The following is a 13,369-nucleotide window of genomic DNA, read 5'->3' as shown; positions in this document are numbered from 1 at the left end:
TAAAAGTTTTGTTTAGGTTTGGCATCAACAGATGCCTTCAGGATACATCCAGTAAAATTGCTGAGAAGCTGTGAGGAAGGAGTAGAACTGTTACTGAATACCTTGTTTTAAAAGGATGGAAAAGAATCCAATGCCACAGAATCAGGCAGTTCAAAAGCAATTTTAACCTAGGCAGCAGTTCAGGACACTGCTAAGAACAAGATTGAATCTGGCATTGGTTACTCACAGAAATCAAGGCTTGTACTCATGAGCACCCACTCAGATGCATAGTGTGTGGTGCATACTTCTGTTCTGTAGACTGTGGGGGGTAAGCCAGTCTTAGATACTACACTTTCAAATTGTATTGTTAATTTAGAATAGATTTATATGACCTTAAAAATAAATAATCTGTAGTTAAATAGCTAGAAATCAGTGTAAACTTGCAACTGGATTAGAATTATGATTAAATGAATACTGACTCTTTCCTGGAACACTACAGGAAAAAGTAAAGTTTTTATTATTCACAATAGCATCAAATTTCTAGATTTGGAAACTTCTAGAAACTTCTAAATCTTTCAAAGGAAGATTTGAGTATGCTCAGCAGTGAAGATTCTTACGCAGTACCTTCGAGACACTCACAGGACTGAACCTTTTAAAATCATGGAGTCCATATTGGGCTTCCATTTCTCTACTCATGTTTTCTGTTTCTTTGTTTTTCATCCCTGAAGGTTCCTGTGCTGTAAGTAATGCCCAATACTAACATTCCTTGTTACTTTAAGACTACTAATCACAAGAAGTGGCACTTCTTGGGCAGACACTTTTGCTGTCTTGGGACATTCATTCTTAACCTTGATAAACAGGTATTTGACCTGCAAGGTCTGACAGAAACTGGAGATGTAGTCGCCAGGTGATTTTAACTTTTTGTGGCTTGATAGTTTTTAGTTGCTTTACACTCGGTGGTGAGGTGCAGTACAGGAAGGATCAAGAACAGTGATCTCAGGTGAAAGAATGAAGAGTCTGCAAGGAGCGACAAGGGAAGAAAAAGAAACTGAAAGATACAGAAAAAAAAAAAAAAAAAAGAAAAGAAAAAAAAAGCAGCAAATAAGCTGGAAGTATCAAAAGAGAAGACTGCAGGAATTAATGTTGACTGTTTTTCTCTTGCATGTTATCACTGATGCTTTAGCTGGTAGGTAGCCTGTATGCTACCTGTGGCTGGACTTTGACTTTAGGAAGAACAGAAGTTCAACATTACATCTTCACCTAACATAGACTTGGAAAGTAGATGAGAAATGCAGGATTAATTCAGCGTAGCTTTTTGCAAAAGTCAGTCTGAACAATGGGCAAGCTTTCAGTTAACATGTCCAATGTGAAGAATTCCTGGTCTACAGGCAGTTTTCAAAGTGCAAGTGGAATCATTCCTGAGAGGGAGAAGTCTAAAGATAAAAGAAATGTCTTGATATGCCCTGTATTTCAATAGTAGAATTCAGACACAGTATTTTTGGACACTGTTGATGTGCTTCAGCCATCTCTGTGATATGTTATATGCATCATGATGTGTTGTATCCATCTCTGCATGTGGTGCCAGACTTTTACAGAAAATATCTGTGCAGGTACAGCAGAATTTTTCAAAAGGCTATAAAGGTCTCAATAAGCATTAACTCTACAGCATATTTTGGGAGGCACATATCTAAAACCTTTTGTTTTAACTGTGCTTTGTAGTGCCACCTATTCAGGTTGTGCTGCCATTCAGAGAGATCTTGACTGGCTGGAGGGATGGGCCAAGAGGAACCTCATTAAGTTCAACAAGAGCAAGTGCAGGGTCCTGCACCTAGGGAGAAATAACCCCAAGCACCAGTACAGGCTGGGGCTGACCTGCTGGAGAACAGCTCTGCAGAGAGGGACCTGGGAGTCTGGGTCCATGAGCCAGCAATGTGCACTTGTGGCCAAGAAGGCCAACGGTATTCTGGGCTGCATTCAGAAGAGTGTTGCCAGCAGGCCAAGAGAGGTGCTCCTGCCCCTCTGCTAAGCCCTGCTGAGGCCACACCTGGAGCATTGTGTCTAGTTCTGGGCTCCCCAGTACCAGAAGGACATGGAGCTACTGGAGCGAGTCCAGAGGAGGGGTATGACATTGATGAGAAGACTAGAGCACCTGTTGTATGAGGACAGGCTGAGAGAGCAGGGCCTGTTTAGCCTGGAAAAGAGAAGACTGAGGTGAGACCTCAGCAATGTGTATAAATATCTGAGGGGAGGGTGTTGAGAGGATGGAGCCAGTCTTTTTTAGTTGTGCTCAGGGACAAAACGAGAGTCAATGGGCCCCAACTGAAGCACAGGAGGTTCCATCTGGATATGTGAAGGTACTTCTTTGGTGTGAGGGTGACAGGGCACTGGGACAGGTTGCCCAGAGAGGTTGTGGAGTCTCCCTCTCTGGAGATACCCAAACCCTGCCTGGATGCCATCCTGTGCAACATGCTCTAGGAGATCCTGCTCAGCAGGGGCATTGGAGTAGATGATCTTCAGAGGTCCCTTCCCACCTCTGCCATTCTGTGATTGTGTAATTCTGTGATCTGTCTCTACACTCAGAAGTCCCCTGAACTTCTCAGTGTAACTAACATTGTAAGTTCCTAATATGCAGTTTTTCTTTTAAATTCCATTATGAGCTTCTGGTGTTTTCACCACCTGCCATTTAACCCCAGTGCAATGATAAATAAAATAATACTGTAAACCTATTAAGAACTAGCAATAGATAGTAAAGCCTGTATCAGGTTAGCTGTTCCTTTCTGTCTGTGAGCTGGGAGCAATTCATGTGTATCTGAATTGTTGAGGATATTGCACATGGAACTTTAGTCTACATTGTGCCAGGAACAGGTGTTGATCTGAGGCTGAAGTCATCCCACCATCGAAGTTGTTACTACCTCTGTGCATTCTGAAATCCCTCTTCATAGAAAATACTGAGTCTGTTCCCTCATGCTGGGAAATAATTAACTACTGTCTACTGACTTCTGTGTTGTTGGTCTACAGGCATGTGTAGCTAGAATTATGTTCTTTTGAAAGAACCCAGGGTGATGTTCCATGTGAAAGCTACCAGGGTAGAATAAACACACAACTATTATCAAATTCTGAAGTTGTACAATTCAAAACTCTTCAGTCCAATTCTGTGTTGAATTTCTTCTATGGGGTATGTGCTAGTGCCTGGTATGCATACAACAAGGTGACTTTTGGCTAATTATTTTTACTTGGACAACTGCCATCCAGTTTTGTTATTGAACCCTGATACCTGAAAAATAGAATTGTATTTGAAATGGCTTATTAGCAGGCCTCTTTTTTTTTTTTTTTTTTTTTTTGCTACTAACTCATTTCAATTCTATTGTACAAGAATAGTTGGCTTTGATCTCTTCTGTTGAAGTTCCAGTGCATGTTCTTTTGAGCTTTTTAGATTAACTGGCGCAAACTAGTTTTTAAAATGTTTGTTTTCATTTTAAAATTGATACTCCAGTTAAAGCATGTTAAGCTTTTTCCTATGCTAGTTTGATACTGCAATTGCAGTATTCCCCAACATATTTTTTTTAACTTGCTAACTTTGTAGCAGTAGAAAAACGGCCTTTATGAGAGCATCTTAAACCATTTAATCTTAATTGTACCATCTTGTTTGTGAAGAAAGTGCTTGTTTACAAGGATAGTCCAAATGGAAGTGCCCATTAGGACTACTCCATGGAATTAAGAGCTACAGATGGTGGTTTAAACCCAGGAATAATGTTGTAAAAGTTCAGAGCTTGAAGTTTAAGCATTCCGATTAGCAACTGGCATACAAAAAGTAAGTCAAACAAAACTTGAGCAAGTCATTCCAAAACCCCAAAGTAGTTGTTTTCCCTGACTTGACTGGGCTGGTTGGCCTTAGATCCTCAAAGAAGGAGAGACTAAGTATGGCTAGCCAGTAGTGAAGATGAAATTCTGGGTCTGTCAGAAGCAAGCTGAGTAAATATAACCTATGAATCAGTCTTTCTGACTTCAGAAAGATCCTATTGCAATACTGTTAAGAAAAAAGTAAGTTCAATTTTTCAGATGTTGCATGACTGACTTGACTTAAAAGTCAGAAATGTTAGCCACAGATCTCTTCCAATATAATTGGATTGTTATTCATAACAGCGCTGAAGTGTGCAGAGCACTATGCAAGTAAATTTCAGCACAGATTAACCACACATACTGTGGGCTTTGAGCATGAAATTTCAGTGTTGTTATTAACACTAACTTACTGCCATACCTCTGCTCTTTCTTCGTTAGTTAATTTTGTGTAGTCCATGACCATGATGCTCTGAACCCTTATACAATGAGAATAATGTCTTTTACACTTGCTGTACTTCAGGCAACAGAGAAGTTCCTTCTTCAAACCCTGTCTAGAACCTGCTTGTGTGGGGTTAGGGGAGAAAAAGCATATGTGCTGCATGACTTGCCTTGCTGTCAGAGTAACATTCATGTTGTATAAGGGGATCTACCTGTGCAATTTAACTTGGTTCTTTTACTATATTTTTCTTCTCTTTATCCTTTTTTCTTTTAATTTCTGTCCTAAAACTGCACCCAAGATGCCTTTGCAGCTTCTCCTGGGGAAGCCCCTGCAGCAACAGAAGGGGCAGCAGCACCAGCTACCCCAACCCCTGTAGCAGCAGCTCTTGATGCATGTTCAGGAAATGGTGGGTTTTATGTCATTAGATGGTCTCTTGCTTTGCTGTCTTGGTTTTGTTTTGTTTTGTTTTCCTTAAACTACATGGCAGTGTGTTTTTCTGAAATTTTTTTAGTGCTTGCAATTGGTCAAAAAATAAACTTAGACTGAAGAGCATGCTTACCAAAATGGCCTGTTTCTGAGTTCTAATACCTTTGTGCTTGTTCAGTAGTGCTAATAAATTATTCTGGCAGTGCTGACTTTTGTGAGCAGTAACCTGTTAAACTAGATGTACTTTCATCATCTTTCTGTTTTGGCCTTGTCAAACAGCCTTTGAAAGTTCTGCCCTTTAGTAACTAGACTGCTCAGCCTTTCAGATGGTCTTTATTTTGGAAAAACATAAGTAACGTGTTTGGATAAGTAGGCTAGATGTTAGAGCAACCTCATCTGTGTACGTGAGTGTATTTGCAGTATGTGTGTAGCTGATAGTTGCTTTGATTTTGACTTCCTCCCTCACTAATCCTAAGTATGCATACACATATATTTCCCCTCTCCTTTTTACAAGACCCCTTTGCCCCATCCGAAGGTAGTGCAGAGGCTGCTCCCGAGCTGGACCTCTTTGCTATGAAGCCAACAGAGACTGCTGTTCCTGTAGTTACCCCTACAACTAGTGCAGCCACTCCAGCTCCTGCAACAACTCCTTCTCCAGCTGCTGCTGTTGCTGCTGCCGCTACTGCTACTACAGCTACTGCCACTACCACTACTGCCACCACCTCTGCTACCGCCACCACCTCCGCTCCTCCTGCTCTAGATATCTTTGGTGGTAATATTGTTTTTAACTCTTTGGTGGATTAATCTGTCAGGAGTATTGAACTAACAAATTGTTGCGTGCATGCATGTGCTAGGCTTTCAAACCAGAGAGCCTATTAACTCCAAAGATGCTGTGCAAAATTTGAAAGTTCACTTTCAGTCCTGCCTTTCAAAAATGAGTTAAAGACGTGTTATGTTCTTGGTCTTAGATTTATTTGAGTCTGTCCCTGATGCACCTGCAGCACCTAAACCTGATGCTACTCCTAGCATAGATCTCTTTGGTACAGGTAAAGAGAGAAATCTTCAAATACCCTGCTGCTTTGATGCCTTGTAATAGTGTAAACTGATTGAATGATACTTAACTTCTTCTTGTTTTTTCTTTCATTTCTGGAAGATGCTTTTTCATCTCCACCGCATGGAGCTTCTCCTGTGCCTGAGAGTTCTCTCACTGCTGATCTCTTATCTGGTGAGTGCTTGTTTTCACAGGCTTATGGTTTTGATTTTTTTTTCCCCTCAAGAGTGAAAAATAAGACTTATTGTCAATTTACATCTTTAAGCTAAAAAACTAAGTTGTGGGTTTGTTGACACTTTCGTCACACGATTAGCACTTGTTAAAGATGTGGATCATGAAGTAGCTGACACTTATGTCAAGTAAGTGATGTGGCTGTTGAGAGAGTATATCCTCCTGTAGGAATAAGAAAGTTAGTAATAAACAACTCTTTAAAGTACTCTAGTGTTCAGTTGCTGTGTGAGAAACTTTGCAGTTCTGCAGACCGTTACCTGAATTTATGTATCCCATGATTCTCTCTGATAAAGCCCACGTGGCTTTGAAATATTTAGCTATCATTGTTGCCTTGCTGATACTAAATATTATTTATCCTGTGCTTACTGCAGTGGATGCATTTGCAGCCCCCTCTCCTCTACCCACTGCCTCTCCAGCAAAGGTGGATTCTTCAGGTGTGATTGACCTATTTGGTGGTGGGTATTTTTCTTTCCTCACCACTTCAGAGTTGAATCACTTCATCTCAATTACCTTTGCGCTTTTCTAAAGCTGCAGTTTTCCCTTCTTACAGCTTTTCTGTCTGGCATTACAGCTAAGAATAACATGTCCAGTTCTTCGTATTGCAAAATAATGAACTGCAAATGAGCTGTCATTGTTGCCATTTTGTTGTTCTTAAGTTTGCCAGTTTGTCTGCAGTCAATGCATGTATGACACTTCTCCTCAGAGGTCTGATGAAAGTATGTTATGTGTTTTGTTTTTTCTTCCTTGTTCTTTGGAGCTCTGCACTTTCACATTGTTTTCTGTCAGTTCCGTTTCTCAAAGCAGCTAAAGATTTAAGGGTGACTTGTCTCAAACCAGAGAGCTGAATTACAGGATCTTTTTTAGATTTGACAAGGTGGAAATTAGGATGAGCACAACCAGCTTTAGAAGTGCTGTAGAAAATGAATGTTACTTACAAGTGTTGAATTTCTAAACATTAGTGAAATATCCATCTGAAAAGACTTAATGTTAGTCAGTAAATTCTGTCTGGAATTACTCCAAACTCTGGAGGTGAACGCGTCAGATCAGAGGTTAACCCTCTAGCCTAGAATGCTGTTTTTATGGGTTTTCTGAGAAGATGCCTAAATAAAAGGACTTACAAGCTTCTCTGACCTAATATCTCATCCTCTTTAGTGCTATTCTTCCCTATAGAAAAAACAGCTATTTTTGAAGCACTACTTTGTTGCATCTCCTTTTTTCCACCTGAGCTTTGCTTCCATGATACTGCTCTGCAATAAAGATGGTCAAGCACTTTCATTTTCTTCTTCTGATGAATGAAATGGTTATCCTATGTCATCTCTTGTTTAAAATAAGTGACGAATTTATGCATTTAATTTTGAACTCTTTGCCTTTTGGAATTTCTTTTAGATGCTTTTGGAAGTAGTACTCCTGAACCCCAGCCTGCAGCCCAGGCCACTTCTAGTTCCTCAGCTTCTGCAGACCTACTGGCTGGTAATAAAGAACTTTTTTTTTTTTTTTTTTCATTAAAAAACAGAACAAAACACTTTATTGTCATGCAAAACCTAAGAAACTGTCTTTGTGATATCTTCTGTGTTCATTGGGTGTAAATGGGCTTTCGCACTCGAATAAAATAGTTTTTCATAAGATTTCTTAATACTTTAGATTTCTTAAAATTACTTTGATTTGTAATGGCAAATCAAAGGCATTATACCAAAGTACAGATTAGCTTCCTTGATTATGTTCTTTCCCTACTCTTCGTTTTCTGCTTCCTACGCAAGCTTTATTTTTCTTTAACATTTACTGAATAGTAGTGGTTCCATAATGTTTCACTGACTGACTGTAGCAGTACTTGAATTAAACAGTGTTGGAGGCTATGCTTTTTATCTATCACTTCTAACCCATCTTTATTTCTTGCTTGGTGTAATTCAGATGGTTTACAGACATAAAGGTTAGAAAATTGAATGATTTAGAAACAGTCATGGATTTAGCCAAAGAGAGTGGGATGATGGGGGACAGCCTTTTTGAGTGCAAAAGCCTAGAATTGTTGGAGACCGTCTCCTTACAGTGGATAGGATAAGGCTCATGCTAGTGCTGAATGTGGCATCAGACTCTCATGCCTGTTTAGGAGATTGAATAACTGTGAAATTCTTGTCTGCATCCTACAGCTTAAGCCACTTCAGCTGAATTGTTTCTACCATTCTCCAAAATTCCTGCTACACCATGTATTTTAGTTGATATAGTAATTGTGTTAAACAGTCATGACTCTTCCCCATGTTAATTTGAAGTTTACAGAGAGCAAGATCCCAGCATGTTTTTTCTTGGGATTTGAGAAAACGTCTGTTTTGAAGGAGGTCTTGAGTCATTTTTCCTCATGTTTCTGAAAGGGGAATTTGTCAGGAGGTTACCCTTAGCAAATGTATATGATTGCTAGCTTCATGTTGTACTTCTGTCTTCATTTCTGAGCCAGAAAGGAAGTTTGCCCTTTATGCAACAGCTAACCATTCTAGGCACGATGGGCCCTGTTGTCATTGCTGTCTGAAGGTTTCCCATGTCGACTTACATGGGGCTTGGTTTCTCATATAGAGTATATTTTTGTGTTTGCATGCTCATGAGAGATTCCCCACTGTGTGAGAAACCTGTAACACAAATGAGATATCTGAGTATGTGATCTGCTGTAAGTGCTCAGAGTTCTTATAAATGGGTGCTTACATTCTGAAGCCACCTTAGAAGGTGGCAAACTGCTAGTACCTGCTGTATGTGTAGGTATCTCCTAGCTAGGCATCAAGAAAGTAGAAGTGTTCTAGAGAATAATGTGTGTGTTCTGAATCTGTTCCAGTGCTGCCAAGCTGGCTACTTGGTGGCTTACACAGTGTAAATTCATGGTACATCTTAGTACCAGCAGTTCCAGGATTTTAAGTTAGAAGACTTCCTTTGGTTTTAATACTGGTTCCATTATTCTCTGTATTAGTTAAACAGCCTGTGGATGGCTTTAAAATGGAGATTATGCTTTAGCCAGTAGGTCCTGAAACATACCGGTAATTTTACAAGGAAAAAAGATTACAAAAAGAAGAGCTGCTGTCCTTAGTTGTGTGCATTATTTGTGATCTGGGTGCAAAGATGTTGTCAGGAAGAAGCTAATCCTGCTTATGCAAATGTTAGAAAATATTTTCTGTCTTTATCTATAACTAAGCTTAAATTATAGTAAGAACTATGCTCCAGATGGTTTAAGCTTCATCGATGTGCTCTCTGAATCTGAGTCACATTAAATCAAAACCTAAATTATAAAATGGATGTCATAAGCCTGAATGCTCAAGCAGACCTGAAGCTGTTTGGGTGAATAGATTTTTTTGTTGTTTACATAAATTCAAAATACTCCAAGTTATATGTGAATCTCTGTTTGGCAGATACAGAGGGTATGTAAACATCACAGCATATTGCTAAGCATTTGTTCACCCTAGATAATGGCAGATGTATAGCCTGCAGTGCAATCCAGTTTTATATTTAAGATTGTCTAGATTTCATGTGGTGGTAGAAGGTTTGTCCTTCATGGTTTATGAATGTTTAGTTGTACTAAGTGTTTATATGCACGGTATTACAAGTATACTTACCATGCATCATTGTCTTAACTGTTCTGTTGTCAGGTAAGTACCTAGATACTTGGCTTACTTAGAAAAGGTGATAGATTTTTTTTTTTTCTTCATACTCTAAGCTTCTCAGCAAACAAAAATAGAACTGTGCCAATAAATGCAATAGTCTTTTTCCCTTCTAGATATTTCTATCCAATTAAGGTGCATGCATATGCATCCCAGTGTGTAGTCTAAAGGCATGCTTTTTTAAGAAATTTTACATGACTGTGTAATTAAAAACAAGTTCAAAATCAGACAGCTGGGGATGTCCAGACAATGTATCTCAGTACAGCTCAGCAACAGCTGCTGCTGTTTCTGCAGACTCACTCTGGGTCTTGTGCAAGCACTAGATGACTAAGATTTTAATCTGTTAAAGCATATCTATGTCTTCTGTGCCCAATATTGCTGTTAGATTGTACAAGTGGCTAAAAGCTATGGAACTAAGACCAATTGTCATGCAAATTTCACCTGAAGCTGGGGAGGACTCAGTTCTGTAGCTGGAGAAACAGGCACTTTGCAGGGCTGTGCAAAAGCTTAGTCATTTATAAAATTCTGCTTAGGAAGTGATGTATGATGTCATTACATTGCTGCCAAATTCCTTGTGGAGGTGGAATGGGTCTAACCGAGCACAGTATCTTTAGGGGGTTCTGGTGCTGTAGGGATTGCTGGAGTCAGATGCCTCAGTCAGCCACATACCTTGTCACCCTGCTTCTGGTCTCATTCTTTAGTGCTAAGTATATTTTTTGCAGATAGTTGAGCGCATAAAGCTTGGCCTTGAGACAGATGATGAACCAGGAGGAGCCTGTAGGTAAGGATCAGAGGACAGGCCAGTGTTGGTGATGTTATAGGAGGTGTCTGCTACTGATCATCTGATCAAGAAGAGGCAGTAGAAAAAGTCTCAGGCAGCCTTAAGGCAACTGTAGAAAGCTTTGCTATTGCAGGTTTTTGCACTCATGAGCAGCTTAAGTCACCATAATATGTGCTGGAAGGGCAACATGGCTGGGCATGAGTAAATCAGGGGACTTCTGGAATGTATTAAAGAGAATCTCTTGAAATAGGTGATCAACACATACCAGGGTGAGTTCATGGAAGGCTGCCAAAATGGTGACTCATGCACATGACATATCAGGAGAGGCTAAGAAATGGCCCATTCAGCCTTAAGGTCCATTCACCCTTAAGAAGAGAAGGCAAATGACAGTTTATAGCTGTCTAGAACTACCTCCTTGGAGGATACAGAAAAGACTAGCCATGTTCCTCTTGGAGGTGCACAGCAACATAAAAAAGGACAATGTGGGAAATTCCAGTTAAGTGTTGGAAACATGCGTGTATTTATTGCCACCAGGATGGTCAGATATTAGAACAGGCTGCCCACAGAGGTGGTAGAATTTAAGAATCCTGTGAAAGTGCTCACAAAAAACCTCCTTGAGCCACCTGATTTGATGAGACCTGCTTTTACCAGGGACTGGGACTGGGTGGTCTCCAGATAGCACTTCCAACCTAAATTACCCAGAGACAAATCTGCTTCATGCACAGAGCCTGGAGAGCTGAGCTGAGGGTAGTTCTCTGATCCAGTATGTCTGCCCAGATTCTGATTTAGCAGCTGTGAACATGTGGCTTGTCACAGAGTAGGATTTGGGTAATAAGGTTTTCTTGGTGCCAGAACGCTGAAGTGGGCCTAATAAGCCCAGGGAAGCTCATGGAGGCATGTGAAATGCTCTTTACTTCAGGCTGCAGAAAACAGGCTGCTCTGTGTCTTGCTCTTGCTTCCCTGCCTCCATCCAGTGCAATAGATTAGGGACTACTCTAAAGGGACTAGTTTAAGTCATCTAGTCATCTAGTTTAAATTATGATCAAAGTGTCACTGCCTGCAATCTGGCAAACTTTAGCTGAAGGATGATGTTCTTTGAGGTCTTTCTAATCAGGTTGTGCTCTCCTGGGCCAGCAGTGCACAGTTGGATTTGCTGAACTTTCCCAGGTGTGTCCAGGGCCAGTGTAGTTGTTAGCATAGCTCTACAATTAAAGTCTTTCTTCTGATGGTACAGCAAGCTGCTGGAATATGGCCAGGACCAAGTGATGGCACAGCACTCGTTTCCCTGCTGAGGATTTTGTTTTGAACAGGATTAGCTATTCTAGATATCCTTTCTCTTCTAAAATATGAATCTGCCTGTAAGTAGGGCTGGTTCATCAGGTGCATATATAAACTTTTTTTTTTCCTGTCCTTTCTACATTTGTTAAATGTTTGGTGTTTAGTTTTCAATCTCTGAGAAACCAGAATTTGGGGGGAGATTATTTAAGGTATCACAGTGACATTTGATATAATTGATATTCACAATTTGAGCATAAATCCTCTACATTGAGTGCTAACCTGTCTTGTAGCTAAATGTCTGTGAGGTGCTTGGTTTCATAGATGGGAAATGTGCTATTGTCACAGCTTGTGAGATGTCTGCATAATATGCTGTAGTTAATAGACCCTGTGATCACGGAAAGAGGTTTTTGATAAAAACTAACAAGGGGTTAGAAACTCTTCAGTGCTTTCTTCCCCACTGAACTGGTGTTTGGTTACCACTAAATGTAAGTTGAAGAAAGATGAGGAAGAAAGGAATCAGCTGACTGCTTACGTGAGTGATACTAACTATTTAAGTAAAAAGTCAAAGCAGCATTAGAAGATAAATGTAATTAGATAATCCCTTCTAAACTGATGTCTTTATGGTATTTAATTTCAACAATAGGATTGTTGGAATAGCATCCTTAATTTATGAGATTCCACACACATGAAAAAAGCTGTATTTGTCAGATGAGAACTTAAAATGGTCTCTGCATATTAGAGAAAATGATCTGAAGAAGGATTTTCAAATGGGTAAACATGCAAGCTTCTGGTTTGGGGCAATGATGATTAACTGAGGAAATGACAGTAGACTGCAAAGGCAGGAATGTCCCTGAAAAGAAGCTACAGGCAGTGGTAGAGCACTGGCATGTCACCATCTTATGTTCAGCTGTGGGAAAATAATATGCTTCCTACTCTGATATAGGGGGAAAATTACAGCCTGTAGAATGTGCAGTGGTCTGCTTCATGTATTATCATAGTTTCAGTTGGAGTGGTGAGCTCAGAACTGATCCACCTAATGCGAAGGCAGCAGGGCAGCTGGGAAAAAGCAAGGCTGAGAGACTGAAGGAGTATGGAGGTCTCAGGAATCAGTCAATAAAAGATTGAATAAGAAAGAGGACTGGCCGGTAGACTAAAGAGAATTGAGGAGGTGTCATATGTCATATGTCTGTTGTTTTGTTTTTGTTTTTGTTTTTGTTTGATTTTTTTTTTTTTTTTTGACAGTCTTTGCATATTTAAACAGTTTCTAGAGTCTGTAGATAATACAAATAAGCTTAAATTGCAAGGGAGATCAAATTTTATAGTGGACAAAGGAGGGAATTTAAGAATAGTAAAGCAAGGGAATAAATTGCTAAAGGCTGGAGAATCTGAATGATTAGGATTTATTTATTTTGTGTATACTCTTGATCCTGCTTTGGGAGGAGGAGGGAGTGGTAGATGGCAGTGTGAAGACATCTTCAGGCAGACCAGTATGTTTTAAGATAGTGAGAGGCTAAACTGGATGATTAAAACACTGCCTTCTGAACTGGGATTCCAAAGTAGTTGTGTCCATTAAACTGTGATCATATGTTCTTCTCAGGCTACTCCTCTGTTTCTCTTTCCTTTCTGAACTAATTCTTTTTTGTTGCTTTCTACCTGAGAGTTTACTTAATTAAAACTGTAGCATATAGTACTAGAAGAACTGTGTACTCTGT

The 13,369-nt window shown here is 39.9% G+C and overlaps 1 protein-coding gene across 9 annotated transcripts in view; it reads left to right on the top strand.

Moving 5' to 3' along the window:
- SNAP91 (synaptosome associated protein 91) overlaps nt 1-13,369 on the top strand; it is a 71,821-nt gene that overhangs the window by 44,966 nt on the left and 13,486 nt on the right. For 4 of the 9 annotated variants that reach the window (XM_084513843.1, XM_084513847.1, XM_084513845.1 and 1 more), the window contains exons 16-21: nt 4,557-4,664; nt 5,199-5,456; nt 5,653-5,730; nt 5,838-5,909; nt 6,338-6,421; nt 7,353-7,436. In XM_084513843.1, coding sequence (XP_084369969.1) covers nt 4,557-4,664; nt 5,199-5,456; nt 5,653-5,730; nt 5,838-5,909; nt 6,338-6,421; nt 7,353-7,436 — 684 coding nt within the window. The remainder of the gene's footprint in view (nt 1-4,556; nt 4,665-5,198; nt 5,457-5,652; nt 5,731-5,837; nt 5,910-6,337; nt 6,422-7,352; nt 7,437-13,369) is intronic. The other 5 variants (XM_084513844.1, XM_084513846.1, XM_084513851.1 and 2 more) reach the window with 3 other exon arrangements.

This window comes from Aythya ferina, assembly GCF_964211825.1.
Source record: "Aythya ferina genome assembly, chromosome: 3".
NCBI lineage: Eukaryota > Metazoa > Chordata > Aves > Anseriformes > Anatidae > Aythya > Aythya ferina.
Note: the sequence above shows the minus strand (reverse complement) of the source record. Positions and strands in the feature narration are given on the sequence as shown.